At 39.9% G+C, this 26120-nt stretch overlaps 1 protein-coding gene across 4 annotated transcripts in view; it reads left to right on the top strand.

Annotated features, from left to right (window-relative positions):
* The window catches only part of LOC124131656 (ATP-dependent 6-phosphofructokinase-like), a 36704-nt gene extending 16749 nt beyond the window's left edge, over positions 1–19955 (top strand). The window contains exons 13-23 of one of the 4 annotated variants that reach the window (XM_046495081.2): positions 260–286; positions 2295–2306; positions 6636–6782; positions 9249–9319; positions 10702–10792; positions 11173–11325; positions 12616–12780; positions 13473–13537; positions 14167–14381; positions 16095–16200; positions 17034–19955. In XM_046495081.2, the coding sequence (XP_046351037.1) occupies positions 260–286; positions 2295–2306; positions 6636–6782; positions 9249–9319; positions 10702–10792; positions 11173–11325; positions 12616–12780; positions 13473–13537; positions 14167–14381; positions 16095–16200; positions 17034–17163 (1182 nt within the window). In that variant the 3' untranslated portion in view covers positions 17164–19955. Of the gene's footprint in view, positions 1–259; positions 287–1355; positions 1368–2294; positions 2307–6635; positions 6783–9248; positions 9320–10701; positions 10793–11172; positions 11326–12615; positions 12781–13472; positions 13538–14166; positions 14382–16094; positions 16201–17033 lie in introns of all 4 variants that reach the window. The other 3 variants (XM_046495080.2, XM_046495082.2, XM_046495083.2) reach the window with 3 other exon arrangements.
* The last annotated feature ends 6165 nt before the right edge of the window (positions 19956–26120 follow it).

Genomic DNA, 26120 nt, shown 5'->3' with positions numbered 1-26120 from the left:
TGGGTCAGCTCATCTCTAGTCATCATTATTTGTGCAGGATTCAGATCACTCTGAAGTATGTATGCAACGGATACTTGTTGACATCTAACCATGGTGATATAAGTAGCTCTTACACTAGGTACTTGACATAGTCAGTGTTGATGGTTGCCATGGATATATACATATATGGCTGTTAACCCTTGGTATGTGACATATTCAGTGTTTATTGTTGCCAGACTGTACAGAATGTGAGATCAGACACTGTAAGTCATTTTTGCAGGGACATTGGGATTCTTTCCAGGATCATGTAAGTCTCTTTGTTCTTGTTTTTAGAAAGACTACATATATCTATATCTCAGGAATATAGCTGTAAAAAAAAGCAACCCTCGTAACTAAATATATCAGACGTATAAAGGCAGTCCCTCCTCACATCAATTTGTGGAACGATCGACATGAAGGCATTGTGCATGCAGTTGCTATGGGTACCTATTATAAAGTTTGACGTTTATTCTCCTGCATTCAGTACTACAGCCAGGCGATTATGCTTGTCCTAAGAGGCGACTAATGGAATCGGGTGGTCAGGGTCGCTGACTTGGTTGATGCGTGTCATCTTATCACAATTGCGTGGATCGATGCTCATGATATCAATCACTGGATTGTCTGGTCCAGACTCAATTATTTACAGACCGCCGCCATATAGCTTGATTATGCTGAGTGTGGCGTTAAACAACAAACAAACAAACAGAAACTCAGCCGTTCCTGATAGTTATGACTGGTTATAACACTATGAAAACACAATCAACTCTTTTCTCTTGAAAATGTGCACTGTTCATGTGCATTGGTTCATGTACAGTGGGAACAAAATCTAATAATGAAAAGTGATTCACATGTTTATATCTTCTACTGTTGTATAACAGTATAAACATGGCAGACATCGGAGCCATTGTGTCGAGAATTACCAACTACCATACTTTACCTGAAGACAAGTCACCTCATCATACTCAAATTTGCCACATAAAATCAAAGTAATCATTGTAATTGACATTGTGTTTTCAGTGTGTTCAGAAAGTATGACACCAAGACTATGAGAATGACAATATATGATATTTTTAGATTTCAATATTTTGACCATCACACTTCTAATTCTATTTTGATACGAGACTATTTGAACAGAAGTTCATACCCCAAAACCAAGCTTGTTTGATGAGTTTGTTCAAAGTGATGGCATCAATATTCTTCAAGAACTCTCTCATCAGTACATTGTTCGGAAAAGAAGGAAATGGTGTATAGAAAGTTGACATCTCTTCTTCATGCAAGTGAACAAAGAAACGTAAAAGTAGTTACATGGTTGTTGACTATTTGCTTTGATTCACCAGTTGCGCAGATCAGTAGGTATCTTCAAGTCACTTTGAAACTGTCGTCCTAAGCTTTCGCTGTTTTGCCTGTATAAACACTTCAATGAGTTTCCCACATGTGCATTTTGATCATATATTTTTGTAGTCGTGTCATTCGGATCCTTGTTTGACTGCCCAGTTTACTTGAAGCAATGGTGCTGTATCTCCATCTTCCACCATCCAGTGTATTACATCTCCTGTTTAATCTGATAACCACCCACGACTCACATGCTTCCAAGGATCCGTTACCTCTTAGTCCGATTACTAATGACACGGTGCCAAAAATAGACATCCAATCAAATTACATTCTTTCCTAACTGAAACTCGTAGCATTATCACCAGTACTCAACCTGTCTTGTTGCATACCATCTCATATACAACTGAGATTACCTGGTGAATATATGGGTGAGTATGGTTTTATGCCGCTTTTTGCAATATTCCAGCAATATCACGGCGGGGACGTCAGAAATGGGCTTTACACATTGTACCCATGTGGGGAATTGAACCCGGGTCTTCGGCATGACGAGAAAACGCTTTCACCACTAAGAATGCCTGGTAGTATCAGAATACTCTTTTGGCGTTAAAACTCCAGTAAAGTGAGTCTTCTGCTTTGGTGGAAACATGTTTACTTTTAGCATTTTAACAGCTCACTTGTACAAGGCCTTCATTCTGATTCAGAAGAGTCATTTTGATTGGTTGTTGAAATAAGCTAAAAAACGAGAGAAATTCTGTGCTCAGTGAATGATAGGAGATTGAGATATTCACATCACTGCAGGAAGAAGCTATGGTGGCAAATGGGTCCAGGGTGTTTGTCATGATAGAAAGGAGGTAGAATACCCTAGATGAAGGAAAATGCTGTATCTGGGATCAGCTGCATCTTTGTTGCCATCGCCAATGTCACACATTTAATCTCTGTTACAGTTTCTACCAGAGGTAAATTCATAGCAAATCAACATCAACATGTTTATTTTATATCTTTTTCATATTTTCATTATCATACCATTTCTCGAGTTTAACATTCATTTTCTTTGTCTACATAACAAACTAAATCTAATGATCGTCCACCAGTAGTCGCTAACCAGCTAGGGGTTCCTGGTGGGAACTATCTTAACACAACAGCAAGCAGTGATGTCTGTTCTTAATATATGGGTTGTATGATCACCTGTTTCATCAACAAGCATCCAGCAATGTTCAGTCCAAGTTATCACTATGAGACCCTATGCGTTTCGCAGTAGGCATGACCTGGGAAGATCCGGGGTAGAATAGGTCTTCAGCAACCCATGCTTGCCGTAAAAGGTGACTATGCTTGTCGTAAGAGGCGACTAACGTGATCAGAGGGTCAGGCTCGCTGACTTGGTTGAAGCATGTCATCATATCCCAATTGCATGGACTGATGCTTATGATGTCGATCACTGGATTGTCTGGTCCTGACTAGAATATTTACAGATTGCCGTCGTAAAGCTAAGTGCGTTGTTAAACAACAAACAAACAAACACAGTAGGTGTACAGTGCACCATGTTTCTATAAGACTGATGAGAATTGGGTGGTTGCTATGTATGACCTGACTGTCATCGTATCCAGACAGCATGAGGACTTGCACATGCTATTAACCACTGGTGTGCTAGGTTTATTTACCAACCACTGTGATAAATCTTGAATATAGCAAGGCAAACAACATTCATTCACTAACTGAAAAATATAATAAAAAATTGACCCATAGCTCAGGACTGATAGGTATATAATTACAGCTGATATATCCTCTCTATTAGCTGTGCTCTTTTTCCTAAATATTTTCATTATTTGATATTTGAGAAAAACACAGATATACAGAAAGGTTTCAACCTGTGTTGAGTATAAGAGATCACTTAGATTTAAAAAAAATTTTGGTAAGTTTTTACAGTCTTGTTCAGTTACATGCCTTTTATTATTTTACTATATTCACACGTAAGAGGCGACTAACGGGATCAGGTGGTCAGGCTCGCTGACTTGGTTGATGCATGTCATCGATCCCAATTGCATGGATCGATGTTCATGATAATAATCACTGGATTGTCTGGTCCTGCCTCCATTATTTACAGACCGCCGTCATATAGCTGGAATATTGCTGAGTGCACATGTGCAATGAACCATCCACCAAACAGACTGTTGTATAAAACATCAAGTTTCTGTATTGCTGGAATGACCTGACACACTTACGTCATGCAACAAGACTCATTGTGATACAGTTACAACATTATTGTGCAGTCTCCTAATATTCAACACTACCAAAAGTTCTCAGTTATTTAATGTCATCTCTGAAATCATTGGTACCATGACCTAGCATGGAGGTAAGGTAAATGTCCTGATTCAAAATCGAAGTTTATTTGTCATATTGACTTTCATTTTGCCACACAGCATCTAGAAGTTCTGTAGGGACTGTTCAAATGCTGCACATGCTACAGTCCATCCACTACATGAACTGCTTGTAGTGTCACTTCATCAGTGTCACATTGGCAACATAGTTTTATTCTTCCCCTCGTTGTGCTTGTTCTTATTGCATCTGTATGTTGTATTTACTGGAAAGGTAAAAGCCTTGGTTCTCAAGAAACACTGTACTGATTCAGAGTCTCTTCATCAACTTGGAATAACTGATAAATCCTGAAGACTGATAGCCTACCAACATCATGGCCTCATTCCACAAGGCGATCTTAGCACTAAGATGACACCTATTGTTGAATATAGGCTTGTTGCAGTTGTATGGCTACGATCGCTGTCTGGAACAGAGACCAGGACATGATCAGTTATTGTTTTTCTTGTCTTAGGAAAGTTTAGGCATAGATGCAGCAGGGACAAGGAGCTTCATGAAATGGTTCCGGTTTGACTTCAGGTTGTTGCCATAAGCCATGAAAAAAGTAACCAAAGTGAAAATTGGAAATCTTGCTTTTTTGCAAATGCCTGTATATTATAAGGGTTGTTTTCTGGATTTCAAATCTCTGCAAGTATTGTCTGTTATACAAGGAATAGAAACTGGTCTGTCATATATTCCAGTTTGTTTGAAAAGGTTTTGAAACAGCATTTAATATGTGTACAGAGAACCAATTGCTTCTATAAAATGCCTTGTTTTTAATAGTATTTTATTTATATGTGCTCTGTTTTGCATGTCATTCCAACTGTGATGGTATAGTGCCTTATGCATGCCCCACTGCTCGTAGCCAGCACACATAGCTGGAGGTGCCGGTTTGTGGGGAAACGGGATGTCAGACGCTCTATTTTATGGTGTACAAAACACTATTCAGCTTCAAGTTAGTTATTGCCCCTCTGTGTTGCTTGCTGAAGTTTCCACCATATACCCAATGAGGGGCAAGAAGTAGCTTTGAACTGTTATTTCACCAAAAGATGTTGAAATCTGTATCATCTTGTTTCTCTTTGAACCATTTATCAGTACAATTTTAAAGTTAACACGGGAGTAGATAGACTGAAGAAAATGGGAAATTAATCATTAAAATTAATAACAATTGAATAACTGAAAAAAAAAATCCACTGCATGGTTAAAATAATTACAGTTGAATCTTGTTGTGTCGAACTTGGATGTGTTGTTATCCCCCGCCGCGCGAAAGCGCGAAGCGGGGGATATAGTATTCACGACCGTCCGTACGTCCATCCGTCCGTCTGTACGTCCGTCTGTCCGTCCGTCCGTACGTCCGTCCGTACGTCCCACCTGTTTGTTGCCGCGATATCTCAAGAACTAAACACTGGATTGTCTTCATATTTGGAACTATGGTGTATATACAGACTCCGCAGACATCAGTCGGTTTTGGTGACCTTGATCCCATTTTCAAGGTCACAGCAGACAAATCTGCTTTTAGAGTTGGAAAACGGTGTTGCCGCGATATCTCAAGAACTAAACACTGGATTGTCTTCATATTTGGAACTATGGTGTATATACAGACTCCGCAGACACCAGTCGGTTTTGGTGACCTTGATCACATTTTCAAGGTCACAGCAGACAAATCTGCTTTTAGAGTTGGAAAACGGTGTTGCCACGATATCTCAAGAACTAAACACTGGATTGTCGTCATATTTGGAACTATGGTGTATATACAGACTCCGCAGACACCAGTCGGTTTTGGTGACCTTGATCCCATTTTCAAGGTCACAGCAGACAAATCTGCTTTTAGAGTTGGAAAACGGTGTTGCCGCGATATCTCAAGAACTAAACACTGGATTGTCTTCATATTTGGAACTATGGTGTATATACAGACACCGCAGACACCAGTCGGTTTTGGTGACCTTGACCCCATTTTCAAGGTCACAGCAGGCAAATCTGCTTTTAGAGTTGGAAAACGGTGTTGCCGCGATATCTCAAGAACTAATCGCTGGATTGTCTTCATATTTGGAACTATGGTGTATATACAGACACCGCATACACCTGTCAGATTTGGTGACCTTGATCCCATTTTCAAGGTCACAGCAGGCAAATCTGTTTTTGGAGTTGGAAAACGGTGTTGCCACAATATCTCAAGAACTAATCGCTGGATTGTCTTCATATTTGGTACTATGGTGTATATGGCGGGGGATATTTCGTCACTCTGTGACAAATACTTGTCTCAAACTCATTTGGGAGACCCGAGTATCCAAACTAAGCATAAAATTCCCCTGATGTCTCTAACCCCGGTTAACTGAATCTTTTTTCCAGGTCCCCACGAGTTCGACACAACGAGTTTCGACTCTACGTCCATCAATAAGATTCTTAAAAATTCATTTCAAGAAAGTTTAACTGGCCAATGACCAGAATGAGTTTATGCAATGGCATGGCTTCCTACCTACTCTCTATCAGCTCATGTTTGTTTCCAGATTCAACAAATACAGATTGATTTGGTTTGTGGAAAATACAGGTTGTGTTTCATAGCCAGGCAATTCAGTCAGCATCAAGTTGGTCAGAGGTCACATGATCAGACTAAAAGGTGTATGACTGAATTGTAGGTTAATATTGATGGGGTTGGACCAAATTTAATTTGTCGACTTTTCGTTTGAAATTACGACTGAACACAGCCAATCCTTTCAATATGAGGAATTTATGTTCGCAAATATTATTGTCATATTTTTGACACTTTGGACACTGCAATAGTTAACTGTGGCGCCTCTAAATATAATCATTGTGCAGTAAAATACATCCTTTTCAGATATATGAAAGCTAATATTCTGCCAAGGTAAAGCATGCAACCTGTGGACTGATACATTTAAGAGGTTCGCAAGTGCAGGTTCTGTCAACTTCTGTTGTAGTCCGCCAGAAATCTGGCAGTGATGAACATCGGCGCCCCTGCCTGTGGGATGAATGCTGCAGTCAGATCCTTTGTCCGACTGGCCTTGACCCAGGGATACAATGTCAAGGGCATCTATGACAGTTTTGATGGACTTGTTGCAAATGAGGTAAGTCCGCCCTTCACATTCAAAATAGGAATTGCACGATCTATAAATCAGCATGTGCCATCTAGTGTTTAATAGCTGATGGTGGAAGGGGGATAACTCTATATGAAATATCCCAACCTCAGAATGATGCTGTTACATCCAGTTTGACAAACTGCTGGTGGTGGAAGGGAGATAACTCTGTTTTAAAAAATCAACCCGAGTGATGATGCTGAACACTTTACAGTGAGATGCTGGTGATGTGGAAGGGAGACACCTATGCAACATACATAATTCAAACTAAAATAATAGTGTTTACAATTGAAGTTTGCATAATTGGTCATACTTGTACATGTTAACATCTGCATATTGTTCAGTTTCAAAACACAATATTAACTCACAAAGTTGTGTATAATTGTTGTCAAGATCCATATTGTTGTCTTGCCTGAAGCCTGCAACGGGTAATAACAAAGATATGAACTTTCAGACTTCAATCTAGGTTAGAAAAGCTTATGGGCACAGACTGAATTGATATTTAGCAGATCAACGAAACAAGATTACTTTAAGGTGTTATTGAATTTGACAATTGTCTTGATTAAGGTCAACATGGTCAAAGACTGGACCCTGTTCCACAAAGCTGTCATAGTGCTAAGGTGATCCTAATTCCCATATTTAACATAGACTTCTGACAGTCGTGGTGCAAAGGTGATCCTAACTCCCATATTTAACATAGTGAGTGAGTGAGTGAGATTTTACGCCGGTTTTAGCAATATTCCAGCAATATCACGGCGGGGGACACCAGAAATGGGCTTCACACATTGTACCCATGTCGGGAATCGAACCCAGGTCTTCGGTTTGACGAGCAAACGCTTTAACCACTAGGCTACCCAACCGCCCCATATTTAACAAAGACTTCTGACAGTCCTGGTGCAAAGGTGATCCTAACTCCCATATTTAACATAGACTTCTGACAGTTGTGGTGCAAAGGTGATCCTAACTCCCATATTTATCATAGACTTCTGACAGTCGTGGTGCAAAGGTGATCCTAACTCCCATATTTAACATAGACTTCTGACAGTCGTGGTGCAAAGGTGATCCTAACTCCCATATTTATCATAGACTTCTGACAGTTGTGGTGCAAAGGTGATCCTAACTCCCATATTTAACATAGACTTCTGACAGTCCTGGTGCAAAGGTGATCCTAACTCCCATATTTATCATAGACTTCTGACAGTTGTGGTGCAAAGGTGATCCTAACTCCCATATTTAACATAGACTTCTGACAGTCGTGGTGCAAAGGTGATCCTAACTCCCATATTTAACATAGACTTCTGACAGTCCTGGTGCAAAGGTGATCCTAACTCCCATATTTATCATAGACTTCTGACAGTTGTGGTGCAAAGGTGATCCTAACTCCCATATTTAACATAGACTTCTGACAGTCGTGGTGCAAAGGTGATCCTAACTCCCATATTTATCATAGACTTCTGACAGTTGTGGTGCAAAGGTGATCCTAACTCCCATATTTAACATAGACTTCTGACAGTCGTGGTGCAAAGGTGATCCTAACTCCCATATTTAACATAGACTTCTGACAGTCCTGGTGCAAAGGTGATCCTAACTCCCATATTTAACATAGACTTCTGACAGTCGTGGTGCAAAGGTGATCCTAACTCCCATATTTAACATAGACTTCTGACAGTCCTGGTGCAAAGGTGATCCTAACTCCCATATTTATCATAGACTTCTGACAGTTGTGGTGCAAAGGTGATCCTAACTCCCATATTTATCATAGACTTCTGACAGTTGTGGTGCAAAGGTGATCCTAACTCCCATATTTATCATAGACTTCTGACAGTTGTGGTGCAAAGGTGATCCTAACTCCCATATTTAACATAGACTTCTGACAGTCGTGGTGCAAAGGTGATCCTAACTCCCATATTTAACATAGACTTCTGACAGTTGTGGTGCGAAGGTGATCCTAACTCCCATATTTAACATAGACTTCTGACAGGGGGGGTGCAAAGGTGATCCTAATTCCCATATTTAACATAGACTTCTGACAGTCGTGGTGCAAAGGTGATCCTAACTCCCATATTTAACATAGACTTCTGACAGTCGTGGTGCAAAGGTGATCCTAATTCCCATATTTAACATAGACTTCTGACAGTCGTGGTGCAAAGGTGATCCTAATTCCCATATTTAACATAGACTTCTGACAGTTGTGGTGCAAAGGTGATCCTAACTCCCATATTTAAGACTACTGACAGTTGTAGTAATGTGATTACTTTGTGGAACAGGGCACTGGAAGTAATGTTTTCGTACTGAAAGTACATGGCATGTTAAGATTTTAGGAGTTTTACAGTAATGGCAGTAAAGAGGTTCTTGGTTTTGCAAGTACGAGCAAACACCTCTAACTTTTATACAGTGGTTGAATAACAGAGACCAGCTGATGAAGAAGATACCTGAATGCACTATTCCTCCTTCTAGGTTCACCACATTGGCTGGAACCAGGTGCAGGGCTGGGCAGGGAAGGGAGGATCCCTTCTAGGGACAAAGAAGTAAGTCGGGTAAACCTTAGTGGGATTCCAGGGTAGAAATGGATCAGAGTATCCGGGTCCTGATGGCTAGGATCATTGCTGATGCACTGCTCTGGTTGGCCAGTTCCAGACTTGATTATTTACAGGCTGCTGTGATATGACTGTTATGCTGCTGACTGGAAACTTCATTCACTCCCTCACTCACATAACCGAGACCGCCTCTCGGGTCTAGTGGATAGAGCATGTGCCCTGTTCGATCCCCAGCCTTGCCATACCCATCTTCCCGAGGCAAGAGTGTTAACTGACTTTAAAAGTCCAGTTTCCACCCTTGCCGAACTATGGAACTATGGAATTCCTGGGCTCGCTCGTAGCGCCACCAGTAGCTATTACGAGTTATGTGCCTTCTAAGCCTCTCCTATGGACCAATCAGATTCCACCTCTCATATCACTTGCATTTGCTTCAAACAAAACTGCGGTGCCCAGTCAAGATGATTTGATGGATAATCAAGATCTATATATTGTGATAAAACAAGTCTTACATCGTGAAGTGCATCAAATCACGTGAGTACCTTGATTAAAAATATGAAAAGATTTAGAAAATATCTGTTGACAACGAGTTAGCGGTGCACATGCTTTGCAAATCCTGCAATCTACCGAAATCTACGTGACAATTTACGAACCGGATTTTGATTTCGGAGCGCGATTTTGATTGGACTATCGATAGACTCATTAGTCCAGCCCAAAGGTAACTCCATCATACCAACCTAGTTCGGCAAGGGTGGAAACTGGACTTTTATAGTCAGTTAACTCAGTTGCCTTGGGACCTGTGAAGATTCCGGGGTAGAATAAGTCTTCAGCTTGACGTAAAAGGTGACTATGCTTGTCGTAAAAGGCGACTAACGGGATCAGGTGGTCAGGCTCGCTGACTTGGTTGATGCATGTCATCAATCCAAGTTGCGTGGATCGATGCTCATGATATTAATCACTGGATTGTCTGGTCCAGACTCGATTATTTACAGACCGCCGTCATATAGCTGGAATATTGCTGAGTGCAGCGTTAAACAACAAACCAACAACTCTTGCCTTGGGAAGATGTGCCATACCAAAAGATGTGAAAATGTGTTACTTGTTGTTACCCTGCCTGGTGCTTGGCATTAACGGGATGAAACAAGGACTGGCATGCACATCGCTATGTAAGTGCTAAAATCTTGAATGTGACCGTTCAACCCAATTTCACCTCACATCTGCTGTTTTGGAGAGTAATGTCACAAAAGCTTCCCAAACCATGACTTCCTTCATGCTTATCATCAAAGGAATATTATTTTGTATCAATCTCATGCAAAACTGTAAACCATGGTATATTATTATTGCTGACATGTCACTCAGTTATGTCTTTTTTCCAGACAAACTACTATAGAGGTCAGCCTTGGAAGAATAGCAGAGAAACTTCAGGAACATAAAATCGTTGGGTTGTGTATCATTGGCGGCTTTGAGGTACTACTGATGGATTATTGGTGACTGGTGTCAGACAACAGACAGAAATAATCAGAAAGTGCAAAACATGACTCTGCATTCATCTTTAAGAAAATACTTAAGATCCTACTGATTTTTTGGCGAAACTTTGTTCTTAACTTTGGTTTCTGAAAAATATTTTGGGGGGTATTTTAGCATACATTTAGGGCTCATTGTGGAAGTATGCCTGGGACTGTGTTGAGGGTTGCCATCAGTTGGTCACACCTGTCTGCTTTTTATTTCTTTAAGACTTTGCTGAGGAAAATCTTAATTATTATGGCCTATCTACTTAATTTAGTTTCTGTGCTTAGATAGGGTTCTAACATGCATGCAGTGTGTGAGAAGTAAGCCATTGGTTGCAGGCCTATCACAGTGCCCTCCAGCTAGCGGAGGCCAGACCCCAGTACCCATCGATGTGCATCCCCATCGTCGTCATCCCCTGCACCATCAGCAACAACGTACCCGGCACCGACTTCAGTCTGGGAGCTGACACCGCCCTCAATGAAATCACTGATGTAAGTGGCCAAGGTGGTCGGCATAATCAGTCATAATGTTACTATGTACATGGAGCAGCCTTGTTTCCCCCTGATGCATGCCGTTAGTGGCAAATGATATGAACAGACTAAGGTGCTGCAATTCGCTGCACAGAGTTGCATCCCAATGACGTGCCAGGAACTTGTGATCGTGGGTTGGAAACCCAGTTTGCTGTGATTATGTTTCTAGGTTTGTCAGCACCATATATAAAAACTGAAAATGTAAGCAGTTCATAATCACTAAAAATTGGACATAACGCAGAATTATTACTTTAAAATTGAAGTTAAAGGGGAAGTGTACACGCAAAAATACTTTCTTTCTTTTTTCTAGACAAAACGCTATTTTAGAATTAGTTAGTATCTGTGTTTGAAAATATAAACTGATTTTTTTCACAGTGAAAGTAGGAAGCTCAAAATAGTGTGAAAATGCTCTGCCGTTATGAGGCCTTCGTTTTTCGAGCTAAACAGGCCAGAGTTATCCCCCTTAGATTATGACGTAATTGGTGCCAATTCAACTGGGTCCCTGTCTATTCTCAACGCAAAAGATATCAACTACCGGTTTGCGGTAAAACAACATGGCCTACGACACATTCCGGTGCAGTGGTGACTCAGCATAACACTAGACTGGCTGGCATCTGAGACGCTAGAATCACACACCTGTACCTACACCACGTGAAGCGGCTCTAACAAAGCATGATGACGTCATAATGTTTATCAATTGGCACCAATGACGTCATATTGCAAGGGGCATAAGCCATGGTGTTTTTGTTCTGGAAATAGAACACTTGGTAAATGTGAAAAATATAAATCGTTTTAATGCACAAAATATTTTAATTAATTGTGATATTTTTATATTTTTGTCTATGACACTACTAGGTTAACACTTTTAATGTGCAAAAAGTACACGAAAAATAGGTTCATTTCCTTGTGAACTTGCCCTTTAAGTGAATGGAGGCATCAACCTCGTCGGTGATATTTATCGATGCCACATTTCAACAAACAAGTACTTGCAGTATTTGCATTAACTTTGGAAACTAGAATTGACATTTTTGTATGTTTGCATTTCTTTGAAGTTACGATGTGGTGGGCAAGCCCCCCAAACCCCCAAACCCCTTGTTATTTTAGTGATGTGGATGCTGAAAATTTAAAAAAAACATTACTTAGGAAAGAGCTCATACACATTCCTAACCAATATGCAGGAAGGTATCCCGTATTCAATCTTCTAGCCTATGCAACTGTTGCCAAAACTAATCAGGTCCAATTTGTTGCCAGATCTGTGATAGAATCAAGCAATCTGCTACTGGCACTAAGAGGCGTGTGTTTGTTGTGGAGACGATGGGTGGCTACTGCGGTTACCTAGCAACCATGAGTGGTCTGGCAGGTGGAGCTGATGCTGCCTATATATATGAAGAAAAGTTTTCCATCAATGATTTGAGGGTAAGGCACATTTTAACTGCTTTCACAGTAATAATAGGGCATGTTTATCTGTCTGTAACATCGTCTGGGTAAAGATGAAAGGCCAACTGTTATGTTTTACTATCATTAAAAATAAAAGTGAAAAACATAATGTGTTTGATTTTGATGAGAACCTTGAATATATACTACTCAAAGAAAGTTAAGGACTGCCAATTCATGTGATTGACATCTTAGTGGTTCTGAATTTTTTAACTTTTTTTACTACTATATTTCAGTTTCATCCTATGTTGTTTACAAAAAAGAGGAAAGGGACCAACTATTGGTACTAGAAAAATGATTTCTGTCTACCGGTATTTATTTAACTTTTGTTGCCTGTATGGCATGAAATAGACATTGTGAACCAACATAGGTCAGTGTGGGTCACCAGTAAGAAATATGCACTTTGTGCCAAAATGAAAGTTACTGATATGCTTTGTGTGTTGTGCTAAGAATGCATGAGACTCTCTTGTATTACTGGCAACAATTATGAAACATAGAATTATTATTGATCATCTGGTCATGTATACATTTTTTTTGTGATGTCATCACTGGACACTTTCTACAAAGGGAAGGAGGTTTAGATATTTGGGGATATGCTCCGAGATCTAGGGTCTCTGTTGAGCAAATGGGTATTAATGTCTTTAGGAAATATATATGGTTCAATTTATTTTCAGAATGATGTAAACCATCTTAAAGATAAGATTCTAAATGCTGGTGTGCAGCGAGGTCTCATTCTCAGGTATGTTTTCACCCCACTGATGGTAATACCTACTGAAGTGAATCTATATGAAACATCCATTGTATCAGATATCCCCTTAGTTTATGCGCTACTGCTGCTGTGCAGTTGTGACAAATACTACATTTCCACACAAATTTCAACCCAATTGGAAGAATAGGTCTCCAATACCTAACGTTTGTGGTAGAACTGCCGACAGATGATCAAGTAGCTCGGCTCAGTGATTGTGAGTCATGTGCCCCATTTGCAGGATCATTGCCCATGCTTTCCATCACTGGTTTGCCCGTACTTTCACAACAATTTCAACATTCTTTCTGTCATTTATTCCTAGAATAGCTTGCTGTAAAAGGCGACTATGCTTGTCGTAAGAGGCAACTAACGGGATCGGGTGGTCAAGCTCGCTGACTTGGTTGATGCATGGCATTGTGTCCCAATTGCGTGGATAGATGCTCATGATATCAATCACTGGATTGTCCCGTGCAGACTCAATTATTTACACACTGCTGTCATAAAACTGGAATAATGCCAAGTGCAACATTAAACACCAAACAACAACAGTTATAGGTGTTAACATTTGCATCGCTAAAACATTTATCATATTCTTGTTGTACAAATGGACATCTTGATTGCAGAAATGAGAGTGCCAACAATAACTACACCACTGAGTTCATACACAACTTGTTTGCGGAGGAAGGCAAGGGCGTGTTCACCTGCCGCACCAACGTCTTGGGGCACATGCAGCAGGGAGGCAGGCCCAGCCCCTTCGACAGGAACTATGGCACCAAGATGGCTGCCAAGGCTGTGGACTGGCTCATCCACAAGGTAGAAGACTCTGTGCAGGAAGACGGTGAGTGACAAACAGTCATGGTTGACGTACACAATAGCTGAAGCTCTCAACAATCTCCACCAGTCAGTCATAGAGTATCCTAAGTGTCATTGATATGAGAGGGCGATGGGGTATCCTAGTGGTTAAAGTTTTTGCTCATCACACCTATTCCTGGGTTCGATTCCTCACATGGGTACCATGTGTGAAGCCCATTTGTTGTGTCCATGCTGTGATATTGCTGGAATATTGCTTAAAGCAGCATAAAATCCAACTCACTCACTCATACAAGATCAATGATTCAATATAAATACAAAGAACTTCATGAATTTATGATGTCAAGGGCCATCAAGCATTGTTGACATCGTACAGACACCAGCCATGTCACAGTGGTAAGGACAGCCCTTATTGTTGACTAAATACAGTCGCCATGTCACAGTGGTAAAGACTGCCCTTATTGTTGACTAAATACAGTCGCCATGTCACAGTGGTAAGGACAGCCCTTATTGTTGACTAAATACAGTCGCCATGTCACAGTGGTAAGGACAGCCCTTATTGTTGACTAAATACAGTCGCCATGTCACAGTGGTAAGGACAGCCCTTATTGTTGACTAAATACAGTCGCCATGTCACAGTGGTAAAGACAGCCCTTATTGTTGACTAAATACAGTCGCCATGTCACAGTGGTAAAGACAGCCCTTATTGTTGACTAAATACAGTCGCCATGTCACAGTGGTAAAGACAGCCCTTATTGTTGACTAAATACAGTTGCCATGTCGTAGTGGTAAAGACAGCCCTTATTGTTGACTAAATACAGTTGCCATGTCACAGTGGTAAAGACAGCCCTTATTGTTGACTAAATACAGTCGCCATGTCACAGTGGTAAAGACAGCCCTTATTGTTGACTAAATACAGTCGCCATGTCACAGTGGTAAAGACAGCCCTTATTGTTGACTAAACAGCACTTGTAACGAACATATAAACAATGTCATTCAAACACTCATTACATCCTGTGAATTGTCACTGCTGGGGTCAAGACAAGAGTTCTACTCACTTATGTCATCACTGAACACACCTGCAAGTCCAGACAGACGCAACACAGTGTCTTTGTTCTTTGCGACCGCGTCTAAGGCCAACATGAGCTAGCGCGCAAGGATAGGCTTCATCACACAAATTTTTTGATCGACAGCCTTTGTCACCTGCATTCATTTTTGTTGACACTTTCGCCGCACTTTCTTCCTTTGAACTTCCTTAATGCCAGTCAACAGAATAAACACCAAAAGTATCTGTGGTTCTAAGGAAAACACTATGTATTGTTTTAGGGGAAGTACTCAACTCAGTGCTAATAAGTGGTGCTATTAGGTGTGTGATTGGATTAATGTAAGGTTGGATTAAGGTGAGGATTCTCCTGTAAACCTGACAGAAGTCATTTTCTTTATATATAAATCCACTGTTGCTTGAGAGGAGGGGGGCTGTCGCATTCGTATTGAGTCGCATTTTTGGCTAGGGGCCAGTGATCGCATTCTTTTGGAGATGCATTAATTTTTACAATTTACAGTATATTGTTTAATAACAAGAAGACTCCATGGTTACATTACAAGTCACTACTTTAGTACAATGCATGAATGCAAAGTAAGTTGTTTAAAAGAAAGCAGTTATCGTAATTGAAGCGATAGACATGTGTGAAGCTAGTGTCTCAACAGGCCTGTGTTTGTAGCATGACTGTCTCCTCCCCAGGTCGCATTGTGTCGTCCACTCCGGACGGTGTTGTCCTGCTGGGGATGACCAAGAGGTTCCTCACCTTCTCTCCAGTACAGGAGCTCTCCAGTGAAACCAACTTCGAGTAAGTTTGCATGGACAGCTGACGTTCAGGGGGCACGGGGGTCCAGTCGTCAAGGGCGCCGCGATTTGCTGTGCAGAGTTGCGTCCCTTGGGCACGCAAGAAACCTATGATTGTGGGTTCGAATCCTGGTTCGCCCCAATTATGTTTCTAGGTTTGTCAGCACCATACCCGTGCTAGTGGGTTTCACCGAAGTGGTAAACGTCTGAGACCTGCATCACTTCGGGCTTTCCTCCAACATCAAGCTGACAAGCCGTGATATAACTGGAATACTGTTAAAAGCGGCATTAAACCCAACTCACTCATTCACTCAGTGGATCCAGGAATGTATTTCACATAATGTACCATCTTATCTTTGATGTGGGGGGAGCATGAGATATCTTTGGAAGGGAAAATCATGTTGTTTTTAACAGTTTTGCTCTGCTGTTGGCTAGAAGGAACAGAATTTGTAATGATGATTTTTTGGTATTCCTGATTCTGATTGGACAATCAAAGTGTATTACATCACAGTACATCTTTGATGCCAGCAGCTGGACTCAGCATGTTTAACATACCTTCAGGTATGTCCTACCAAGCCATTCTTAAGAAGATGGCTCAATATGCAATGTTCACCATGAATGTCACTGATTTTCACGGACACTGCCCTTGGGAATTCAAGGACAGAAAATTAATCATCAACTTAAGTGAAGTTCCAAGAGCAGTGTCTGTCTGACAATTTGGGCCCACTTTTAACATAGTTTAACATTGACTTACGATACTCTTAGCGCTAAGATGGCTTTGTGCAAGTGGGCCTTGGAAGGACAATGGATTCATGGTTTAAATGTTTTTACTTCCAGTAAGAGAATCCCGAAGGAAGAATGGTGGATGAAAGTACGGCCATTGCTTAGGATTCTGTCAAAGCACTCAGTGGGCAGCTTTGAGACGGAGGCTGTCACGGCACAGGTGGACGAGGTGGCCGAGATATGAGCTTGTGCTGTGTGTAACAGTGTTAGGATTATTAGATGTTCCAGTTCCAGTCAGTCCATAGCAACAAGAGCTGCCCGCTTCCCTTGCCTGTTGAGCTGCCAAGCTCTCCCACACCTTGGTCTCAGTGTGTTAAAGTGACTCAAAGAGACCAGCTTTTCATGACTATGAGATGAAAGGGTATTTTCAGAAAGGATGATTGATGGGTCTGCGACTTGTGTTTCATGTTTTGGTTGTACAATTTGCCGTACAGTTTTACATTTGTACCAAAGAAAAGGTAGATTCATCAGTTTTGCAGTGTCTAACATGAGAGATTGTTCAGTTGTGTAAGTTAGTCAGACTAGAAAGGAACAGATTTACCTTAGACTTGAGAGGAGAAGGTATGCAATGGTATGATTCTCCAGCCAAGTTTCAAGGATGTTTATTTCTAAAACATTATGATATGGAAATAATATGTGCTGCAATCATAATGTTAGGATTTATACTTTTAGTTTTATTGTGGAACTGAAAGTTACATGCTGTATAACAAGACTATGAAGAAGCCATCTTGATTGATGTAACAAGACAAGTAATATGTCTTGTAGAACAGGTTAAGAAGGTAAACAAATAGACACTGAAACCATCACCAAATACCAAAGTTTGTGATTCCAAATAAGTATTATGAGGAACATTATGTTTTGTTGATGACATTGGCAATTTCCCACCAAGATTTATTAATGTTGCTACTGTCAGTGACAGTATTTGCCTGTAAATGGTCTCTCTTAGTGGTCTCTCTCGTTAAGCCAGTTCTTTGTCTCCATTGCTGTTACATGACTTGCAAGAAGCAGCAGTAAATAATACGCATTTCATCCACCTTTCTGTATAAAGTTGTTTGTTGGAATTAAATCAGATGACAGGAGGCCCATCAAGTGGAGGTGTATAATTTGATGTCAAGTTAATGTTTACCTACTGAGATTCCGTGTTGTTGGTGCAGAACAATGGATACCATGCATTTATGTAACTCTACGTTTTGACTATACATTTATATCACTGAGTGTTTGATTTTTCAAGTAATTACCAGTTGTCCTGGTAAATGACAGTTTCTGGTTTTCCTTATTGTATTTTTGTGTTAGTTAATTGAGGTGTCTCGGTTCTTCCAGGGGTGTGGATATTAGTCCAGATTTTCTTGTTTTCTTCACTGTCTGTATTCAGAGAGACTTGGCTCACATGCATTATATCCTACTCCTCTTTGAAGGGATATGTTATCAATCCATTATACACAAAACTAATTCTCAAGAATGTCAAGTGTATATTTAAATGGAATGACATTTCTGATTATCCCTATCAAGAGTGTGTAGTATATCTCAATCTATCTGCCATGTGTTTTAAGCTTGTGATATAAGCCGCTGTCTGTTGAAACAATAGCTGCAACGATTGCAAGAAACATTAACAAGCATGCGTTTTGTGGTTCAATATGAATAAACATTTAAATTAGATACCAAGACATTTTTGCAAAAATTGAAAATTAAATTAAAACTGCAAAAGATGAAGAAAGACATAAGTTCAGTAATGGTAAGAAACATTGACATATCCTTTAAGCTTATTTTACACTTTGTCATTCAAGAATCAATAAAAATATTTATTATATGCTGCTACTACTCATTTATTTCTACTGATTGTAACAGCGTCTTAGTCGTGTCTTCAATACCGAGTATATTTATTTTATTTACATTATATTTTGTTTATTGAATGTCAGTGTTCTCTAGATGATCTGCCTTTATGATATACATATTGATAAATGTGTAAATGTTTGCAGTTGTGTGTTTATGTGCTAATATATTCCACTTTATCTGTCTCTTCCTTTTTAGTTGGTTAATCAGGATATATACTACTTAAAAGAAGTTAAAGAACACTTGATTCTTTTATATTATTGTAGTTAATCTGACATGACGTGACAGATTAACTATAGTAATATTAAAGAATTGGGTGGTGCTTAACTTCTTTTGAGTAGTATATGTGTATATGTTCTTGGTCCACTATAAATCACTGTCCATCCAGCTTGTGAACTTGTACGAAACACAACCAACAGAGACGTCAGGTGCAGTGTCCGAAATAACTGAAATTACTTATTCAGTTTTACCATAACTCCTTGTAGATTCTCAAGTAATTGTTTGCATTATTTCAGCTGAATCAAGACACGATTTGTCTCTTAGTTTTCAGTGTTTATAATGTCTGAATGCGGCCAGGTAACTTTGAAGATGGGCAGGCAACATTAATTGGTCATCTGCCCGACTGTCTCGTTGGGTTTTAAGATTGTTTCAAGCACTGATTCAGGTGTTCGTGCTAACATCCGACCATGACCACAGTGACAGCTTATCAGTATTCAAACCATCAAAACTTACAGTGACAACAGTGATTGTTCACTTCAACGACATCAATTGCAACCTTATTACAAACTTATAAAGCAGATCTTCTTTTCACTTACATTTGTGATACAGTGTTCTGATAACCAGTTCTAAATCTGCATAATGGGTGCATAGTTTCCTCATTATTATTATTATTATTATTATTTATGAGTGAAAATGTAATCAGTGTGATTTATTTTGTATGTTTGTACATTTCTTTTTAAGAAACAATTAGATTTAATTTGTAATCTCTATTTAGTCATTTCTCCATCCACCCCTAGTCCATGCTCAGTGTTAGAACACAGATCTGCACACAGGTTTTAACTACATACTTTGCCAGTGTCCTTTCTGTATTTTACATGTGTTGTTGAATTGATCCTCAACTAAAATAAATGAAAAATGTGACATATTTGACAGAGTTTTGTTTTGAATCAGCAGATTTGTGTGGACATGTTAAACCACCTGCAGGCATCTCGGATGCTCTAAGCTCCCCTAATAGATTGAATCCGGGTTAGAATAGGTCTTCAGGAACCCATGCTTGCCCTAAGAGATGACTATGCTTGTCGTAAGGGGAAACTAATTGGGATTGGTGGGGTCAGGCTCAATGACTTGGTTGATGCATGTCACCGTATCCCAAAGCATGGGTTGATGCTCATGATGTTAATCACTGGATTGTCTGGTCCAGACTCGATTATTTACAGACAGACGTTATACAGCTGGAATATTGCTGAGTGTGTCGTTAAACAACAAACAAATCTAATAGAGAGTGAGAGCGAGTGACAGTAATTTTGAGGGGATAAAAGCACAGTTGCAAGAACAAACGCTGAATATGGGAGAGGTGCCCCCTCACAGTTTCTGAAAGGGGGTATTTCCATTAAACCAGTCGGGGAGTGTATGAAAGTCATACAGTAGCTAAAATCATAGATGTGTTTTTTACATTCGGTCCATCTGCGTGAAATCTCAAACGGAGAGACATTGATTCCGGCCATGCGCAGGTCAATGTTTCTAAATATATCCCAGGGATTTCCAGGAATTCATTCATTTTAATAGTAAACATAATAGCTGTTAGCATGACAGACTTCTCAATTACTTTACTAACGAAAGACTACTTTGCGGTTTATTTATAAATAAAATTATCGCGCTCACTGAAATATCAAATTTGGATTGATTATTTTTCTGAGAGATCTTTCACACACAACTTGTTTTAACATGTGTGATTATAACATACAGTAAACTACGGTTATAACGAACACGCTTATAACAAACTGGCAGATATAACAAACTTACTTTTTAGTCCCGACTATTTGCTGTAGTTATGCTGTATATATGTTTATAATGAACTAAAAATAGTAGTCCCTTTGAGTTCCTTATAACCGTAGTTTACTGTAATTAGCATGAACCCTGCAATGGTGCATTGGCAAAATATCTGTATAGACTATTTATGTAAGAGCATATCCAAATGCTAGAGTTCCACAAATAGCACATCTGTGTATAAAGTGAACAGTTCACACAAGTGGCACTTTACATTTCCCACTTATGAACTATATGACTCTTGAATCTGTGTAAAACTGTATATGGAGTTTGAGTCACTGTTATAGGAAGTGCATTGACCCATATGCCCATTGGACCAGAGCCTTTAGTTCTAACTGGATGCACCAGAAACCTATGATTGTGGGTTCGAATCCCGGTTCGCCCCAATTATGTTTCTAGGTTTGTCGGCACCATACCCGTGCTCGTGGGTTTCACCGAAGTGGTAAACGTCTGAGACCTGCATCACTTCGAGCTTTCCTCCCTGTTAAAAGTGGTGTTAAACCCAACTCACACACTCACTCACTCCAACTGGATGCTTTTCTTGTGTATCACAAGTGGTCCTAGACAACACAATTCTCCATACAGAGTTGTGTCCCTTAGCTTTGTCAATATCCACTTATTGTTGGTTCGAATCTCACATTCACCCACATCGTGATATTTTGTCATAACCATATACCTGCTCATTGGGTTCACCAAATAGGTAACTGCCTACTACTACTACTACTACTACTACTACTACTACTACTACTGCCACTACCACCACTACTACTACCACCACTACTACTACTACTACTACTACCACAACTACTACTACTACTACCACTACCACCACTACTACTACTACTACTACTACTACTACCACTACCACCACTACCACCACTACTACTACCACTACCACCACCACCACCACCACTATGATGAAAAGTTACTTAACAGGTTCAAAGCAGCAACTCACTCAGTTTGTAATCACAAATCACTGATGGTTACAATAGATCACAAGCAATCTATGCTGGTTTGTTGTAAGAGGTGACAAAGTATCTGTGGTCAGGTTCTGTGACTTGGTTGATTGCATGTCATAACACAAGAAAGGCATGAAACGTTACTCATAATAATTATCACTGGATGTCTGGTCCAGATTTGATATAATTACAGGCTGCAGTCATGTAACTGAAATATTGCTGAGTGCGGTGTTAACAACAATCAATATTGTTATCACCTGAAACTATCACAACAGTACCTCAAAAACACAGAGCAGCATAATTTTCTTAATTCAGAATCAGTTTGGCCTTGCAAAAGACGATTTACAGGATCATTCTTCATGTAGTCTTTGCCAGACGAAACGACTATGAAATTTAGTAGAGCTTAGGTTCAAACAATGTCTGAGTGATTCCATTGTTTGCCATTCTCTAAAACTGATTTCAACAAAGGACATGTTAGGTAATATTATTTAAAGAAAACCAACAATACATTTACAGTTGTATGGAAGCTAAAAAATGTTATCAGATGAAATACACTAAGAAGAGCTGTTAACAGAGCTGTCACATGCAGCCTCATATTCAGGGTTTAGGACTCGTGCAAGACTTGTCACTAGTCCTCAGAGTTTGTAGCTAGTCCTGCTGGACTGACTTGTACTAAAATCAAAGCATGGAGAACTGGTATTACAGCCCTGAAATATTACTAGACATTGAAGACAACCACCACTGGATTTGTAGTTATCCTAAGCTCAATTTGGCAGTCTCTGTCTATCAGACTGCCCACGTCACTCTTCCGATGCTGCGGAGTCATCGGGGTCCATACACTAGTAGGGCTGAGATGTTTGTTGTTTAACACCACATTCGGCACTATGATGACAATCTGTTAATAATCGAATCTGGACCAGACAGTCCAGTGGTTGATATCATCAGCATCGATACACACAAATGGGTGAGTGAGTATGGTTTTACGCCGTTTTAGCAATATTCCAGCAATATCACGGCGGGGGACACAAGAAATGGGCTTCACACATTGTACCCATGTCGGGAATTGAACCCGGGTCTTCGGCGTGACGAGCGAACGCTTTAACCACTAGGCTACCCGGCCGCCCCACACACAAATGGGATACGATGACATGCATCAGCCAAGTCAGTGAGCCAGACCACCCGATCCTGTTAGTTGCCTCTTAAACCATGCATTGTTGCCTCTGATGACAAGCATGGGTTGCTGAAGACCTATTGCAACCCGAATCTTATAGGGTAGGTAGGGCTGAGAGAATTGGGACATTGTTCAGAGGTGGATCCGGGGTTGGGGTTGGTGGCCACATCTGTTGTTGACATCTGATGATATTTTGTATGCGCATACCAAGAAAACATGTTGATTTGGTTGTTAAAGTAAAGTTATTAATAATGGTTTACATTTGTAGTGTTAGTGATGTCCAAAGCTTGTCATGTTTTAGTCCAATTGTACTTGTCTGAAATAGGTGATTGGACTTTAAAAAATGACAGGCTCTGAAAATCACAAACACTTGTAATAATTGTAATAATTGTAATAATTTTACTTCAACAAACCAAATCTGGGATTGGCTTTATACATTTATGTGTACAAAGAAATATATATATATGAAGAACATTTTCAACATGGTGAGAAATATGTCCACACACTTAAATCCATCAAGGAAAGTGTATAACAGACTTTAATGAAGAATGGAATAATGGGGAATTTCAAAATAAGAGTTTTTTTATTCATAAAATGAAAAAAAAGCTTTCACCTATTTCAGACAAGTTCATTTGGACTCTGAAAATTTCAATGATCAAAGGTATTTTTGAGATCAGAAATATTATTCCAATTCTTGAAGCTGCACCAAGTTCACCCCCTTGTACACATGCCTTGAATATAGCACAGCGTGCACTGTCGGCCTTCACAGCAACAGGTTTGTGCTATGTAATGCAGTCTCTCTGTCACGGTGTGTAATGCTGCAGTCTAATGTCATTGCAAGACAAACAGGAAATACAGGATTTTACAACGCCTGAAAACAAGAGACATGAATGATGCCAAGCCTGAAGAGTAAACAGTTTCTCAGTTCTTTCTATCGACCCATCAGGCCAGAAACAATTCCACATTCAAGGCTTCATACATGGCAATACATCATGTGATTAGCCCAGCTCATATTACACTGAATATTTCAAGTACATCTGTCACAACAGTATTTGATAACAATATGTTGGAGACCTGTCTGACAAGGCTCCATGACAGATTGTACACTCCATCTGTTCATCATCTTCATATTCAATGATGTACTTCTGCCCGAATGTGGTGAAAGTCACATACAGTATTTGCCATAATAAGCATCCCAGGCGCTCATAAACTTGACAAAGGGGGGGGGGGGGTCCTATTTAAATATACAGAAATGTGTTATCAGAGATCGACTGGCAAAGAAACTCAGTTCAAATGTCCATGAAACTATTAACACCTTTTTCGAAAATAGTTACAAGTCAACTACACCCCTTCTACACTGCTGTGTCTTCTGTAGAACATCTGTAACGTACAAGTGAGTGAGTGAGTATGGTTTTACGCCGCTTTTAGCAATATTCCCGCAATATCACGGCGGGGGACACAAGAAATGGGCTTCACACATTGTACCCATGTCGGGAATCGAACCCGGGTCTTCGGCGTGACGAGCGAACGCTTCAACCACTAGGCTACCCGACCGCCCCTGTAACGTACAAGACAATACGGAGTGTCATGTAAACCTTGGGATAAACAGTAGACTACGTTTATAATGAACACCCTTATAACTAGCTGATTGATATAACAAACTGTCTTTGGGTCCTGTCCATTTGCTGTATATATGCTGGTTATATGCTTATAACGAACTACAGTTATAACATAAGGAAGATTTTTTTTTTTAATTTTGTTGTCCTTACATGTACATATATGCTATCTGTTTCATGGCATCCTTTCACTTGATGAAGGTGTAAGCATATACTCCGAAACGTGTTCCTCATAATAAAGAAGTTGATATCCATAAATTCTCTTCCTTATGTGTATCCCTTCTAAATGCCTTTCAAAGACCTGATAAGGGTATAACGAGATAAAATTAGTGGTCTCTGAGTTTGTTATAACCGTAGTTTACTGTGTATGAAGATAACATACAGAGTGGTCTAAAAGTTGGTCAGGTGCGCTTATTTGATCGGGGTGCTTCATATGGCGAATATGGTATGTCACAATAACTATAACACACTTTTCACGGCCAGGAAAATACCAATGGAGACAGGCTTGACATGGATATGGACTTTGTTCAAAAAGATAAAAAGAATATGAAATTCAAGTCAATCCTGTGTTCAGCCATATTACATGTTCTGATATAGAATTATCCCGAAATACAATACATATTCAACAAATATTGCAGTTTAATGGAGCATCAGTTTCTGATTTGCAACAATCACCATGATGGTCCGCTGGTTGTGACAAGCGCTCTAGGTAAACCTTAGAGCATATCTCACGAGTAAACCTTTAGTGCTAGCTGCGTAAACTGTATGTGCTGCTTTCTATACGACTTTCATACTGACTTGTCACTACACAGAACTACGGGCTGATCCATAGTGTTCTTCTAATAGATTCCCAGAATTTCTGGCAATTTCCCAGGGAATGGTCCTGTCCGGACTGACAGGTTTCACTGTACAAATGTTTGATGTCGAAAACATTTTGGCAAAGAATGTTCTCAAAACTAAAAGTGAACATAGAGTGCATTTTTATTGATGGCTTGTACACTGATGATAACCCCTGCACTCGAGTTGAATCTCATTAAAATCAGATATTAGTTTTTGCTAACAAGATCTGAGGCCATCCCATTACGGGTCAGGTCAGAACGACCTTTCGCAAATTTTGACCGACCAATGAAATGACTGACAAGAAATCAACATTAGCCAATCAGAAGGCAGCTTTCTCGAGCTTTACGACACTAGTTTCAAACTGGCAACTACGCTTCAAACATATTTTGACGTATTTTCGATTAAAAAAATTTAAACTGATAAGAAGAACATTCTGGAATGGCTTATAGATGGTCTAGATTGTATGGATATAATCATAAAGCCTGTAACTGTCGTTCGGAATACCCCTTGTTAAATATTTCCTGGCTGCATGATTATAAAACACATTCCGACAGTCACTTCCATGATCTGGTAAGTGACCCTCTGATTGGTTGGATGAAAGGTCGTTCTGACGTGACCCGTAATGGGATGTCCTCAGGTCTTTGTTGAGCGATAGCAAGAAGTAAGATCTGATTTTAAT

This window comes from Haliotis rufescens, unplaced genomic scaffold (assembly GCF_023055435.1).
Source record: "Haliotis rufescens isolate VD_foot unplaced genomic scaffold, xgHalRufe1.0.p SCAF_1, whole genome shotgun sequence".
Classification (NCBI taxonomy): Eukaryota; Metazoa; Mollusca; class Gastropoda; order Lepetellida; family Haliotidae; genus Haliotis; species Haliotis rufescens.
This window is presented reverse-complemented; position numbering and strand designations above follow the sequence as displayed.